Raw genomic sequence first — 15,710 nt, 5'->3', positions numbered from 1 at the left:
AAGTCCACGGACCTCAGTTCCGAGCACGGAAATATTTCTCCAAACGCCTCTGGGTTCGTCGTGCCTCTCATCGGTCCAACAAAGCAGACTAAGTGGTGAGCCCGACTGCTAGCTGTGTAGTTGTGTGCCGAAGTGTGCCCCAGAAAACACCGCTGCGGACACGGCGCTCACCTGCCCTTGCTGTCCTGCATGTTGGGGTTGGCGCCGGCCTGCAGAAGGGCCTCTGCGATCTGGGCCATCTCAGACATCGCAGCTGCCGAGTGTTTCTTTGCACTACACAATGCCACAAGGTGCAACGGTGTCTCCTGGGCACCCAACGTAGCAGCATTGACAAGGGCCCCATTCTTAATGAGGAAGGTGGCAGCGAAGAGATCTCCTGGAAAAGAAACAACAGAGACAACGGTGAGAGAGACAAGACCTATCGGCCTATTCTGGCCAATGCTTCCTCGGAAAGTCAGAAAAACTGCAGACGAGAGAAGGGACAACGGGCAACAGTTCTTGGCAGAACCTCTGGGACACCTCTAAGTGGAAACCTGTCCTCAAGATCGGAAATCAGAACCTTGAACTCCAAAGGCTTCATTCAATTCTGATTCGCTGCTGTCCTCTGCCCTGCCCCTCACCTCCAGGGCACTACCCAAGCACAGCAGGCTTCTGTGCTCTCACGGACAGCTTCGAGATTCCTCCCCAGCACAATCCATGCCCCTCTCATTTCCTGACCATGGTCCACTCCTGCCACCAATCTACTGCGCTCATACCCAGGTTCCTGACCGGAGGATGGCCCTGACATGTTCGCCACCTACTATGCACAGACATGACGGTCTTGACAACAAGTTTCCAACTGAGCATCTGAACCAAGATCTGCACACAGCGCTCTACAAAAACTCCACAAGGTAAACTAAGTGGCTGCCAAAACGAAGCTTCCTCCGAAGTCCCCTCCACTGCCCTAGGTCTTGGAGCATTTACAGGTTCAAGAGTCTGCCTGGGACCGCGTACAGACACCAAACTAATTCTGAATAACGGACATGAGATCCAGTAACTCTGGCAGCTTAAACTGCTGTCTATTCACGGTGCTCTGTACGAGGAAACACGGAAACTACCAAGAATTAAGTTTACCAGAAGGTACTAAAGGTGTACAGTTCTGCAAATGCACGGCTGAACTTAGAGCCAAGCAATCTGATGATTTCAAATTAAAAATATTTGTGGAAAAGCAGTTAAAGTACGCCTGTCAAGTTAACCTGGAGGTTGACAGGGACTGAGCAATTAAATTTGCTCTACGATCACTTAAAATTCAATCTTCCTGGATTTGGTTCCATTTACAACTCAAAGCATGCAAAAGCACTCACTAGACACACAGCCCACGGGGCTCCCAGCTCAGTGATGAGTTGGCCTCTCCCTTTAGCACCCCTCCCACCTGTGCTTCTCTCTCACTCAAATAAATAAGTAAATAAAATCCTAAAGAAAAGAAAAGTTAAGACAAGAAGGCCAGGGCAGCAAAGCTCCCTAAGCTACCGAACTGTGAACAAAGAAACCACCCAGTTACAAAGGCAGGGCGCTGGCTTCGAGGCACTCTGCCCAGCAGGAGGGACCTCCAGGGGGCCCCCGAGGAGCTCACTGCAGGGACGTCCTCCAGAGCAAACATCCTTCCCCTGCCAGGGGAGGTGTAACTGGTGGGTGTGACACAGGACTTGGCTAAGTCGTCCCAGCGGGATTCAGGGACACTTTCTGTGGATTCTGTCCCCGCTTCACCAATGTCTACGGGATAAATTTCCTGCAAATCACACCCTTCTTCAGTGCGCAGCGTCCCCGAAAGCAGAGCGCCTGCCGTGACAATGGACTTCCTACGCCACACGTGCGGAGTCTGGGGGTGGACGCCCAGCGGCCGAAGGTGCTGCAGAACCACTCGGCTACACACATCACAGACGCCGGTGTCCTTTGCACGGCTGATCGTTCTCGTCTCTGCATCCAGACACGCTCATCTGTTCCCAATCCTGTGAGTGCTGGAGACAGACCCACACTCTTTTAATCCCAACCTCCAGATGACAATTTTCTCTTTTCGAAGTCACTTATGCCAAGTTTTCTTCTATATCTTGCAATATCATTCATTTTCAACTATACCCTGCAGTCTCAACGTGTAGAATAAGGCTTAGGGTTTCAAGAGTGGCAAAGTTCTCAAGTCTTATCTGTATTCCTGTGCTCATTTTTTAAAAGATTTTATTTATTTATTTGAGAGACAGTGCGCACACACACACGTGTGCAAGCAGGGGATGGGGCAGCAGGAGAGGGAGAGACAGAATCTTCAGGAAACTCCCTACTGAGCGCGGAGCCTGACATGGGCTCTGTACTTTCCTCCAAGGGACCATCTTGCCAGAGAATGTCAGCCCTGACATGGAGGTACGCGGGCGGCCAATCAGCTGCTGACTAATCCGCGTCTGATCTAACTTTGTGCCTGCGCCATCTTATGTAAAACAGGCACCAGCAGAATGTCTGGGAAGAAAACGGATTGACTGGTCAAGGCGACGAGGTCCCACTTAACAGACTGGCTCTGATTCTATCAATTATGACTTCAGGCAACTTAAGATTTCTCTAACCAGCCCCTTCTTTAGCCCCCAGTTTTTTCCCGGGATCTGGGGGAAAGAGCATTCTTTACCGACATCATGAGCAAAGGACCAAAACTCAGACTGCTGCGCACCAGGCCATCGGCAGCACTCTGAGCACGACAGTAACGCAAGGGTCGGAGGCTGCGCTGGGGGCCTTTGCTATTCATACACGTGTACACGGAGCGGTACACACCAGCCCCCCAAAGACTCCGTCTAAGAGAATACATACAAACACTAGCAAGAGAATACAATATCCCAGAGAACGCCACTTGCATTTGGAAAGAAAACTTAGGATTGCTGGGACAAAGGCCTCAAGATGAGAAGATGAGGTGCGTGATGCTGGGGGAGGGGCTCGGGTTTCACACATTCCAGACTAAGAGGGAAACACAGTAACCCCGAAACAAGAGAGCGTGCAGAGGAGCCTCGACACACTGAACAAAGCAGGTCAAGCTGGCGAGACGGCCCACAGAAGCGAGGGTCCAGGACACCCAACCACTGGCACTGGGATGGCAGAGGGACAGTGAAACAGAACTGTCTGTCCTAAGCCCTCTTAAAAGACTTAGAGCTTTTAGATTAGATTTACTTGATTAACAAGAGCCAAAGCCTTTCTTCTTACTTATACATACATACGCACATAAACACATGCACCCCACACAAGAAGCTATCTCAGAGTTCCTGGACACTGAAAACTGGGGACGGTTTCCATTAAAGGAAAACCCGTGGGTGCACAGTCCAGGGGGAAAAGACGACGGCCATCAGAGAGCAGAGCAAAGGGAGAGAACGGAAAATACCAAAAACACCATTTATGAAGTTTCTGTCAGGGAGAAAACTTCTAACACATCTTACAGAGATTTCTACCAAGAACAATTACAATAGGGGACACCTGGGGGGCTTAGTCATTACGTGGCTGCCTTGGGCTCAGGTCATGGCCCCAGGGTCCTGGGATCGATCCCGGAGTCAGGCTCTCTGCTCTGCAGGAAGCCTGCTTCTCCCTCTCCCACTCCCCTGCTTGTACTCCCTCTCTCGCGCGCTCTCTGTCAAAGACGTAAATACAATCTTGACAAAACCAACAACAATCACAGCGAGACTATCTGGTACTTGGAAGTCGGTCACTCTATCGTCCTCATCCGGCAGCACAGCAGGTGCACGAGGCCTCACCAGCATGACTCGTCCACATCAGCATATCCCTGACAGCAGCAACATCAAACCTAAACTCCACATGGAGCTCTTCCTTTTGTGCAGCTTCCGGAGCACGGCTGTGTTCTGGGAACCCAGTGACGTTCGCCACGAATGCAGCCGGCCCCGTGCCGCCCCAGGCAGTGGCGCCGTCTGTGAACAGACCACGAGCAGCGAGCAGTCACCTTCTCACCTCCAGCCACCTGTCTGCCTCCCGCGGACTCGCCCACAGACACCGGCTGCCCGTGTCATTCTTCACGGAACTGACCAGCACAGATTCCGGTGGGCACCCAGAACCAGGCCCGTATCTCTCAAAACAGAGATCTTTGCTCAAATGACAATGAACTTCAAGTAAGGCCGACAGCTAAAATGAAGTACGCTACTCAATGAAGTCATTTCGGAAGGTCCACAGCCTGATGGCGCAGGCTACAGAAGGACTATGGGGACTGGAGCTGACGGTGGCTTAGCGGCCAGGGGCTGCCCCCACCACCTGGCAGTCACCGTGCTGCACATGCTGCCGACACTGGAAAACGACAAGGATCCCCACTCCGCGCAAGAGGGAGAGGAGACCCAGTGGCAACTGAGTGACGGGTCAGAGGCCCCCAAGCAGGCACACGAGTCTGGATCAGAACCCCAGCCCACCCAAGCTCCGGCGCCAGCGTTCAGCCCACCACGCCGAGCCCCGCTCTCCACGCTGGCGGCATCAAGACGATGCTAGCCGTACTGGCGTGCACAGGCTCTCAGGCAACGGACCAATTCAGAGAGGAAGATTAAAGCGCCTGAAAACAAGCATCAGAAAGGCATTGCCAGTTCTTGGCAACTCTCATAACTAAGCAATCACCAAAATATTTAATAACTCATCAAAGATGTTTTTTCAACACACATAAGAATTTAACTCCCTAAGAGAAAAGAAACAGAATTCTGGGATTTTTTTTTTAGTAACAAGTGTATTTGTTTCCAAAACAAACATCTCAGACACCACACAGTATGGGAAACATAATTCCCCATGTGGTGGGAACCTTCCCCACTGCACACGCGCCCGGTGCGCCAAGTGCCCAACGGCTGCGCCAAGTGCCCAACGGCTGCACACAGTGCGGAGCGCCGCCCGGGAAACGCGTCTGCTCTCGGCGCTGACATCCTCTCCGAGGAGCTCCTTCCGCTGATGAGCAACATTTTCCTCTCCGCCAGCCAACAAGCTTAACACTCTGACACATCGTTCTGAGGGATATTTTTACTAAAACCTTTGCCCAAAAAGAGCAAAGCCACAGCTGCAACAGGCCCATATTTGAAGTGACTACATTACACCAGCCAGGAGCAACTTGTGAGCAACAGAATACGCGTATGAATGAGAACAGCAAACGTAAGAACGATGGTGTAACGGCACGGAAAGAGCATGATACCAGAGCGCGGTCATGATGGTCACATGACCGCAGGGGTGAATGCACAGGACTCGGATGTGCGGAGATCAGTACATTCTGTCTCTGCTGTCCGCACGTAAACGGAAGAGTGGCTGTGGCCAAGTGCTTCACCCAGGTCATCTACAAGTCGAAGCTTCTGGCAGTCGGGAAAGCTGTCACTCTGTGCTGGAACGCTGCCTCCAGACCACTTCTCACCCTGTCAGATACGACTACTGCGAAGCAGACGCAAGCAGGACCGTTTGGGACTTAAGAATCAATAAGGCCACGGGAAAAATAAAACAAAAAAGACTAGCACTTTTTTCCCCTGTAGCATTAAGAGTAAAGTGTTTTGACCTTAATTCTATCACTTCCATATTCTTCCCACTATGAACAACATACTCCCAATACAGCTACAATTCCAGAACCTTCTGAAAACAAAATGAAGCTGCATCACTCTGCCAGGATAGAAGTCTAACCCGTCCAAGAGAAAATTCTGAAGCCAAGAACATGTCTAGACGTGCGTGGTTTTGATCCTTTCCCTCTCACAGTCTCTGATACAAGTAAAGTCCTCCTGCCACAAGCCCTCGAGAGAGTGATGCACGTCCGCAGCGGACAGCTTCAAGGTCCTTCTGGAGGTGCCCTCTCCCTGGTCCTTCGTCCAGGGGCACTGCTGACCCCCACAAGAGCCTAAGAACATGGTGCGGGCCCTGGGTCCACCTACCCGCCGACCACAGATTCTCATCATGTGCAGCCTGAAAAGGCTTTTCACAATGTGTGCCACAGGGTCAGAGAACCTTCGAGAATGACCCAGATGAAAATAAAACCACTCGCAGAGAAGAAGACAAGGTATACCGCTTCTTCCTACCCCTCTGGATTCCTTTATGCAACAAGCTCCAGCCGTTCCTGTCGAGCATGTCCACATCAGCCTTGTGGCTAACCAGCGTGGTGGCGATACTCTCCAGTCGTCGTGACAGGGCGAGATCTAGAGCCAGGTCTCCGTTATGGTCCACTTCATTCAGCTTTCCAGGGAGCTGCACACACAAATTTGTAAATGAGCACCCAGCCAGTAGTGAATACAACTGATTTTAATCTCTCCCAGTTGGACTCTAACATACCATCTTTTTATATAAATACCCAATTTAGTGCTCTAACACTGTATACTCTCCAGGTCCCAATAAATTCACGAACTTCTCTCAGGCCTCCTCAGGGCACAAGCCTCCCAGGGAACAAAGAATTAACAGGGATCCCAGAGCAGACACAAACACCAAGGAAGACAGTACAGGACCAAAACGGAAATGGAGACACTGCTGTGGGAGCACAAAGGCAGGGCTGAGGGTCGCAGCCCGACGGCGAACAGCTAACATTTTCATAAAAGACTGTGGCTTAGTATCAAATTCCCCACACAGCCTGATGACTCCCTGGACACCAGACACCCAGGACAAGGCACGCTATGCTCCCCTCTGTTAGGAGCAATGCATTTCTTCGCTGGGCGGTGCGGTCAGCAGAGTGATAGCCCCTGAAGATGTCGCTGTCCTAGTCCCTGGAGCCTGTGCCACGATCCTCAGCAAAAGAGATTTTGCAGATGTCATTAAGGTTAAGGACCTTGAGGGAATGCATCCTGGGTTACCCAGGAGAGACCCAGCTGGTCACACGTGTCCTTAGAAGGGACAGAGGGAAGCAGAAGAGCAGGTCAGAGAGACGGGATGCGAGGACGTGACACACCGTCCCTGGCCAGAAGAGGAAGGAATGTGGTGGCTTCAGGAGGCCCGGAAGAGCCCCTGGCTGAGAATCAGCAAGAAAATGGGGACACTTGTCCTATAACCACAAGGAAGTAAACTCTGCCACCACACTGAACGATCAGGAAAGGGATTCTCTCCGTCAGCCTCCAGGAAGGACCCCACCCTGCCGCCTCCCGAAACGGAGATGGGCCGGCACTGGACTCCCAACCGAAAACACTGCAAGATGACCCGTCCGCCCTTCAGGTTTCAGCCCCTAGGTTTGTGGCAATTTCTTACAGCAGCAAAAGAAAACTAAAGCAGGTTTTGGCACCTGGAAGTCAGGTACTGCTCCAGCAATGACCTACACACATGAAAGCCGTGTTGGAAACGGCCAACGGGCCAAGGCTGGAAGGGTTTTCAGGAGCATCAGAGGAAAAGCTCAGATGGCACGGACACAGGTACATGAGAGACCGTGCCAGTGACGGCCTGGAGGAGTGAGGGACATTTTAGAGAAAAACAAGCAGGTTCGGTTTGGGCAAAAGCACGACAGTACCTGTGAGTCCATCTCGATCAGATACAGGAAGACCACATCCTCTCTCTCTACCCTGATCGCCTTGTGCAACGGGTACTCGGTCTTGGACTTGATCATCTTGTACAGCAGCTGGGCGCCCATGCTACTGAAGTCCTCCTTCCGCAGATCGTCCTGAGGGCAGGACAGTGGAAAGCAGAGCAGACCCAACATGTCAGCAGTAGCAACAACAGACATTCATGAAGAAGCCCTCAGAACATGTCTGTCCCTTCTTTGTGAGGGCGTAGCATTCCCCCTCTCCGGATGACACAGAAGGACGGACAGTACGAAGGGGCTCGGGAATTCCTGCTCTGGTTCGCACAGGGAGTAAGTGTCCAAGCTGGGACCCGGGGCCAGAACCATCCACTGCACCTCGCCATGCCTTCCAGACACAGGACAGCAACCCTGACCCCCACCCAGGACGCTGCCAGGAGGCCTTCAGGGGCAATGCCGTCCTTACCCCTACAAAGATGAGAGCTGCAGAGTTCATCAGAATTTCTAGAGGTGAGTCCCCACGGATCACAGGCGGTCTCCATTACCGCAAACCTCTAAATTTCTATCTTAGCAGAAAGAGCACCACTCCTGTCTCAATTCTTTACAACCCAATTATTTTAGACACCTTTCTTCACAATACCATTAAGCACAGAATGATGTGCAGAAACTTGCTCATAAAACACAGCCCTAGGCATGATTCTTTTAAAAACGCAAAGCACACAACAGAGAAATGCCAAAACCGTTTTCTAGGACGAACACTTCCGAGGCAGGGCAAACCGAAACTTAAGGACGCTCCCCCCGCGCTGCAGAGCCGGAGCCGCCCGGAAACAGCACTGCCGAGCGCCCGAGGTCTGCAGGCAGCTTCTGCGGACAGAGGACACAGGCAGGAGTCGCTTCGTTCCAAGCCTGTTTCTTAACCTGAATTACCTCCTGCCTTTCTACTCTGCAATCAGGAGACGTCAGAGCCCAGAAGAATCTCTCTGGTCACCTAACGTAAGCAGGAGGCAGAGAGGACCGTTCCGCAGAAGCAGGCCCGAGCCCAGGTCTCCGGCTTACCACGCGGGTGCTGTGCTCACACCCCTCCGCCTCGCACTCACCCAGTGGCTGGCGATAATTTCTGCACAATAGTTCATGAGCGTGCCGGCGCCCAGCTCCTCTGCAGTCTGATAGAAGCGGATACAGTTCCTGACGTTCACCAGAGACATGACGCTCTTCTCACATCTGCGAGAGAAATTAACGGTGAACGGAGTCTTCAGGACGAACAGATTCATAAATGAGCAAACCGAGGCCGTGAGCGGAGTACCGGTGGTCTAACCCAGTGACGCTAACGTGTGAGCAGGCAGGGGAGTCGGGGTGAATTCACGGCTGAGCTAAAAGTTCAAGACTAGCATCATATCACCCGGGCCATTCTGGTCAGAATCAAAATAACCTCTAAATAGACACGTGAAACATAACCCCGACTGACTTACACGTGATTCCCCGAACCCCAGTAATCACATACATGCACCTACAAAACCAAACACATTACGGGTCAAATTCACTCCTTTAATGTGTAACTGCATAGGACACGTGTGCGGTTTCCACCGGCGAAGCTTCAAAGCAGCTTCCGAGAGGAGGCTCTACGCACGCCTCAATAAATCCACACCCCGAAAAGTCCTCCCATGGCGAACTGTATGGTTTGGGAATTATCACTCAATAAAGCTGACTTGTAAATGCCCACTAGAGGATGTGGAGAGACAACTGAGTTTCACCCATTACACCCAGAATGAACCCGCGGTACACCCACAGGATACACGCAGTACACAGTGAACCCACAGTACACACCCAGTATAAACACACTACGCCCGCAGCACACACATGCTACGCCCGCAGTATACAAACGCTAAGCCCACAGCACACACACACTACGCCCACAGCACACACACACTACACGTGCAGCACACACACTATGCCCGCAGTACACACACACTACGCCAATACACACACACTACGCCCGCAGTATATACACACTACACCCACAGTACACACACTACGCCCGCAGCACACACATGCTACGCCCGCAGTATACAAACGCTAAGCCCACAGCACACACACACTACGCCCACAGCACACACACACTACACCTGCAGCACACGCACTATGCCCGCAGTACACACACACTACGCCCACAATACACACACACTACGCCCGCAGTATACACACACTACACCTACAGCACACACACTACAGCCGCAGTACACACACACTACGCCCACAGCACACACATTACGCCCGCAGTACACACTACACCCACAGTACATACACTATGCCTGCAGTACACACACATTACGCCTGCAGTACACACTACAGCCGCAGTACACACACAATGCCCGCAACACACACACACTACACCCACAGTACACAACACTACGCCCGCAGTACACACACACTATGCCTGCAGTATACACACACTACACCTGCAACACACACACACTACAGCCACAGTGCACACACACTACGCCCAGAGTACACACGGTACACGCAGTACACACACACTACACCCGCAGGACACACACGGTGCACCCCCACTACACCTGCAGTGCAACTACAGTACGAGCAGTACGCCCACGTGTATGACACATTCGTCCCTCACTTGATTTACAGAGTACGCCAGACAGAAACACTGGCTGCACAGACGTCCAAACAGCCTGCTACCAAGCACCACCACCACGAGGCTCTCACATCCACTAATAAGAAAGCACCCAATGTGTCACGCAGGCCAGCAGGCTCCTGTTGGCACAAAGCTGACACACACCCTGGCCCAGGAGATGCAACACTGGGAAGCCGACCCCAAACTCCTGGAGGCCGCGGGGAGCCTCTGCAGGACTGGGACTGGGGGGAAGGAGGCCAGCGGCACCATCCTTCCACCGCTGCCCGCACATCTGCTTACAAGTGATGCTCCCCTCCAAAGGCATCACAGAGGCCTGGCAGCCTACCGTGGCTTCGTCTGTCCTGCAGCTCCCACAGAAACCCTCTTCTGATCACGGGGGCAGAACGGCACTGAGAGCACTGCACTGTGCGGGAAGAAAGACCTGGACGGAGGTCCATGGAACCCCCGTGCCTCTCGCCTCCTGCTGCACACAGTAACAGAGGATCTCCACGCATTTTTCAAGACAAAGGGAGCTAAGAGCCCCGCACAGCATGCGTGCATGGCTGCTGTGCCTGTCGGGTTGGGGGCCTTCTCAAGGCAGCATCAGCGTTTATCACACAGGCTGGTTTCGTACTGCAGTGAGAACATGTGCGAGCCAGCAGATAAGTCTCCCTCTGAGCAGCTCACTGAGGTGGAGGAAGGCGGTGCACAAGGGAGGGAGATGGGGAAGGAAGGAGGCGTCATAACAAGGCCCTGAGAAGAATGAGCTCCCGGTGACAATCTTGCTGACCTTTCCCCATCCAGCCGTCAGCGCGGGCACCCACTGCATTCCGAGAGGGATGCCTAAGTTCTTCGTTTCTAAGCAGCACAGGTGCCGTGGTGTACGGAAGCTCCGCCCACAGGGCACTTGTCAATCAAAGGGCACCTCAGAAAGTAACTGTAACGAACACCAGTACTTACTTCTGAGCCATGGTGCACCAAGTGACCGTGAAGGGCTATGAGATCAGAGCATTCGGGGAGAGAAGTCCTCTGCTGACGCAGTGACACGTCTCAAGTGTACAGCGCCAGACACCCAGGTGCGACCGTCCCACCGTCCTACCCCAGGGACCACTGACCCGTGTCTGCAGAACCCCTTACACAGCACTTGTACAGACAAATCCCCTTCTCCTTTCTGCTGCTGACTGACACTCATACCAAGATACTGAAATGTGTTTCCTGAAGACAGATGTTTTGTTACGAGTGGCAGACACTTCACTTTCACCGCACTCTGGGGTTCCCAGGGTGCCGTTCAGTCTCTGGCAAGTGCGTAACTAGTAACCGACATCATTACGGAACATCAGTCTACATTCACATTACGGTTACGCGGAAGATCATGTTATCTTATTTAAAAATTCAGATTCTTAGTTCTTATCATCTCTTTCAACAGTAGCAGGACAGACTAACATTCCTCTGAAGGAATTCTGTTGTTAATACATGTTTTTAATTTTAAAGCACTAAAAGGATATAGATGTACAAAAACAATTTTCAAAGTACAAAATCAAGGGGTGCCTGAGTGGCTCAGTGGGTTAAGCCTCTCCCTTCGGCTCAGGTCATGATCTCAGGGTCCTAGGATCGAGCCCTGCATCGGGCTCTCTGCTCAGCAGGGAGCCTGCTTCCCCCTCTGCCTCTGCCTGCCTCTCTGCCTACTTGTGATCTCTCTCTCTCGGTCAAATAAATAAATAAAATCTTTAAAAAAAAAAAGTACAAAATCAAGCAAGAATTAAGCATCTCATGAACTCTATCTAGTTTCATTATCACTCCCATGTGTGAGAATAGGAGTACTGACAGGAGAAACAACAAAACATTAGCTGGTTGAATTAGGTGACTTAGGGTTTTTTCTCTATATTATTCAATGTTTTCCAAGTGCCATACACTGAGCTTGTATTTTATAAGCAGGAAAACAACTATTATCGTAACTGTGAATTTTTAGCATTTACTATTAGTTCTTCTTTTAAAAAAGTATCTTTCTGATAATACTTACTGAAAATTTCCCTTTCATCCAACTGGTGGAGCATTCCCAAACCGCCGACATCCCGACATACCCACAGGAGCAGCACTTCCCCCGGACAGAGCCCTACGCTGTCTGGGATGTGCACACACTGCACCCGCCCCACGGTGGAGACAGGAAGCAGCTCCAGGCCCTATGAGGGCAGCACAGCAGGGGCTGAAACCACCCTTCACTCACCCTGCGGCACCCGAGGGGATACAAAAGATCACCAAGTGACGTGAAAGACATCCCGCAGCCGCGCTGCCCACAGACGGCCAGCCGCACCCCCCGCAGAAACCAAAGGGCATCTGCACGACATCATACAGTGACAATTTGCTTTCTCTTTCTCTGGACGGCCGACTTGGGGGAGCAACAGAGAAAACGCAGTATTAACAAAACCCAGCAGGCTGCCTCCGTGGGACCCAGAAAGCAGTAACCAATGAAGGAAGAACTCGGGAACGCTGTCCGCGAGCCGCACAAACGAGTTTCTAACGAGAAGAATCTGACCGAGGACTTCCCCAAGGACGTGTGTCACACCACAAAGCAGGACGACTGTCCCAGGAAGCGGCACTGGAGGGAAAGCTGGGGTCTGGGCACGTCATCCGAAGCGGCTCATACTCATTTACCAGCTCACAAACATGTAATCCCGGGTTTTTAAAAAAATCAGTGAAAGGAAAGAGAAAACCGAAAAGCTCTGGCCAAATCACACCAAGCAAGGGAGGGAAAGCCCTGTCCCCGCCGCGGCACAGTCCCCTCCGTCAGCAGCAGCGCGCGGCTCGGGCTAAGCCCAGCCACCGGCCGGAGGGGCGCTGGGGACGGCCGCGACTTGCCTCTCCCTGAGGAGCTGCAGCTGAAACCGGTTCGCCAGCTTCATCAGCTCCGTCAGGAACGCGTCGTCTTCCTGGAACTCCAGCTCATCCGTGTACACCCAGCGCAGCATCGCCCTCGTCACCGCAGGGTCGGCATCTGGTGGGGAAAGAGAGACGCTGAGAACGAGGCTCCCGGTCTGGCAGCGGCGCCATGTGGCACCAGGAACAGCAGCGAAGCACCCTGGGCGGTGTCTGACCCAGACCAAGTCTCACAAACGCCCTAAGTGCAGACACTGAACTACCGAGGAAGCGAGTCCAGTGGGGCCGGGGCAGGCAGTTCTGCATCCGATTCCGGAGTCCAGCTCGGGTCAGGATCCCAGAGTCGTGCCAGCGAGCCCACGCCGGCGTGGGGCCTGCCTAAGATTCTGTCTCTCCCTCTCCCCATCCCCTTCCCTACCCCTCTCTCTTAAAAAAAAAAAAAAAAAGATGGAAATCAAATAAATTGGGTGAAAATATTTTGAATATACGTAAGTTTACATTCCAATGAAAAGACCTTACAAATAAGCATAAAAACATGGACAACTAATGGGAAAATGGGCAACAGATACGAATGGTAATTCACGAAGATAACTAAAAATGTTCCGTAAACAAACACAAAACTAGAAGACATTTTTTTTGTCTCTCAAAGATTCCTACAAAGTACGTAACCTTTTACACGGCAATTACACATGTAGATTATTAGCCTAATAATGGAGCAAATACAGAGAAATATATATACTAAGACAGTCAAGAGTATTGCTTTTTTGCTTTTGTTTTTGTGTTATGTTAGTCATCATACAGACAGTATTGTTTTCAGCAACAAAAACTGGAACAAAAATCTTAAGTCCAATACTGGTAAGCTAATAATATAGTATATACTCACACTGGAAAATTCTGCATCAATTAAAATTACTTAGATAGATCTGAATAATCAACCTAAACAGATACAAACTATATAGCAGGTTTTACAAAGAAAAGGCTAAAAATGCATGTTTTAATTATCTCATTTTTTTTGAGATCTGTGTGTGTGTGTACTCACATGTGTGTACACACACACGCGCGTGCACGCACAGAGCTCAGTGTCTGTCTCCCATCCAAATAGTAACCAGGTCCAACCTTGTTTAGCTTCTAAGACCGGACAACGCTGAGGACTTTCAGGGTGGAAAGGCCAAAAACAGACCAACCATCAGTCTAGTTTGCTTGCTTTTTTCCCAGTAATCTCTACATTCAACGTGGGGCTCAAAGTCATGAATCCAAGGCCAAGAACCACAAGCTCCACCGAATAAGCCACACAAGGGACCTGTCTATCTGTCTGTTTAGACACTGGAAGGACATATATGCTAAAATATTAACCCTACTAGTATCTATAACTAATTTTTCTTTGGGCTTATTTTTTATTTCCCTGTTTTTTGTTTTTTTTTAAGAGGAGGAGGGATAGAGGGAGAAGGAAACAAGAGACTGTGAAGCAGGCTTCATACCCAGTGTGGAGCATGATGTAGGGCTTGATCCCAGGACCCCGGGATCATGACTTGAACTGAAATTAAGAGTCAGCTGCTTGACCAAATGAGCCACCAGGCAAAACTGATTCCGTTTTAAAATCTGGCAGGTTTCCTTTAACAATCCTCCCTCAATTATCCAAATCAATAAACTTGACAACAGATAAGCCAAAACCTAAATAATTTTATTTTTTAAGATTTTATTTATTTGACAGAGATCACAAGTAGGCAGAGACGCAGGCAGAAGGAGAGGGAAGCAGGCTCCCTGCCAAGCAGAGAGCCCGATGCGGGGCTTGACCCCAGGATCCTGAGATCATGACCTGAGCCGAAGGCAGAGGCTTAACCCACTGAGCCACCCAGATGCCCCAAAACCTAAATAATTTTCTTAAAAATCATGATGAGCAGGGATCTCCTGGGAGCCCTCAAAATTTCAGATGCAGTGAAGTTCATGTCATCTCCAAGCATTCCCACTCCTGCCTTGACTCCTCCTTTCATCTCCAAACTACACTGAAAATAAATTCATTATGAGACTGAGCAGTCATGGGTACCGGCTGGGCAGAGAGCACTGAGCCAGTAGGAGGGTGTGCTCTTAGGCGAACCATGCAGTCTCTTGCTACCAAATTACTCACACCAGTGGATCTCCAATTCCAGAGCCTGTAAACCAGGAGGAGACACGAAGGAGTGGACTCTGAGAAACGAAGCCGGTTGGCCTCCACAACCTGTGTGGTGTCCCTACGGCGAGAGGCAGCCACCCCCCAGCAGGCCCAGCACACAAGCTGGTAAAACTCCATGACTGCAGGGATCAAAAGACGAAGACACCCAACTTGACCTCACAGCAGTCCAGGATGCGCAGAGCTGCGCTGTGTAGAAAACTTGCGATTTTTCTATGTGGCCAGGTTTTTGGTTGTTGTTTTGATTTTTAAAAAAAATGTTTTATAAGACATGTGGAAGGAATGGGAATAAATTTATCGGTGGGCAATTAGCCATTAAATGAAGCAGACTGAGGAAATCAATTTCGTTATTTAAATCCCGTATTTAATCTTAAAAACTGGGAAAGTATTTTGAATATCCTACTATGACTCTGGTTTAACTCACCTCTCTTCAAGTTTCCAACAATGTTTTCTTCATTTACTGTACACAGAAGTTTTTGATTCATAAAATTAGAAGACTGTGACAGATGGCATCTTTTATCAGTAAAAGCAGCTCTTTATTCATTTCAAGGATGCACCCTTAACTAGAACTTCCAGGAAATAAAAATAAA

General features: G+C 50.7%; 1 protein-coding gene across 3 annotated transcripts in view; it reads right to left on the bottom strand.

Annotated features, from left to right (window-relative positions):
• The window catches only part of ANKFY1 (ankyrin repeat and FYVE domain containing 1), a 72,760-nt gene that overhangs the window by 25,627 nt on the left and 31,423 nt on the right, over positions 1-15,710 (bottom strand). For all 3 annotated transcript variants that reach the window (XM_045985525.1, XM_045985526.1, XM_045985527.1), the window contains 5 exons: positions 12,936-13,071; positions 8,548-8,671; positions 7,442-7,591; positions 6,036-6,201; positions 172-376 (listed from right to left, as the gene is read on the bottom strand). In XM_045985525.1, the coding sequence (XP_045841481.1) occupies positions 172-376; positions 6,036-6,201; positions 7,442-7,591; positions 8,548-8,671; positions 12,936-13,071 (781 nt within the window). The remainder of the gene's footprint in view (positions 1-171; positions 377-6,035; positions 6,202-7,441; positions 7,592-8,547; positions 8,672-12,935; positions 13,072-15,710) is intronic.

Source organism: Meles meles, chromosome 18 (genome assembly GCF_922984935.1).
Source record: "Meles meles chromosome 18, mMelMel3.1 paternal haplotype, whole genome shotgun sequence".
Classification (NCBI taxonomy): Eukaryota; Metazoa; Chordata; class Mammalia; order Carnivora; family Mustelidae; genus Meles; species Meles meles.
Note: the sequence above shows the minus strand (reverse complement) of the source record. Positions and strands in the feature narration are given on the sequence as shown.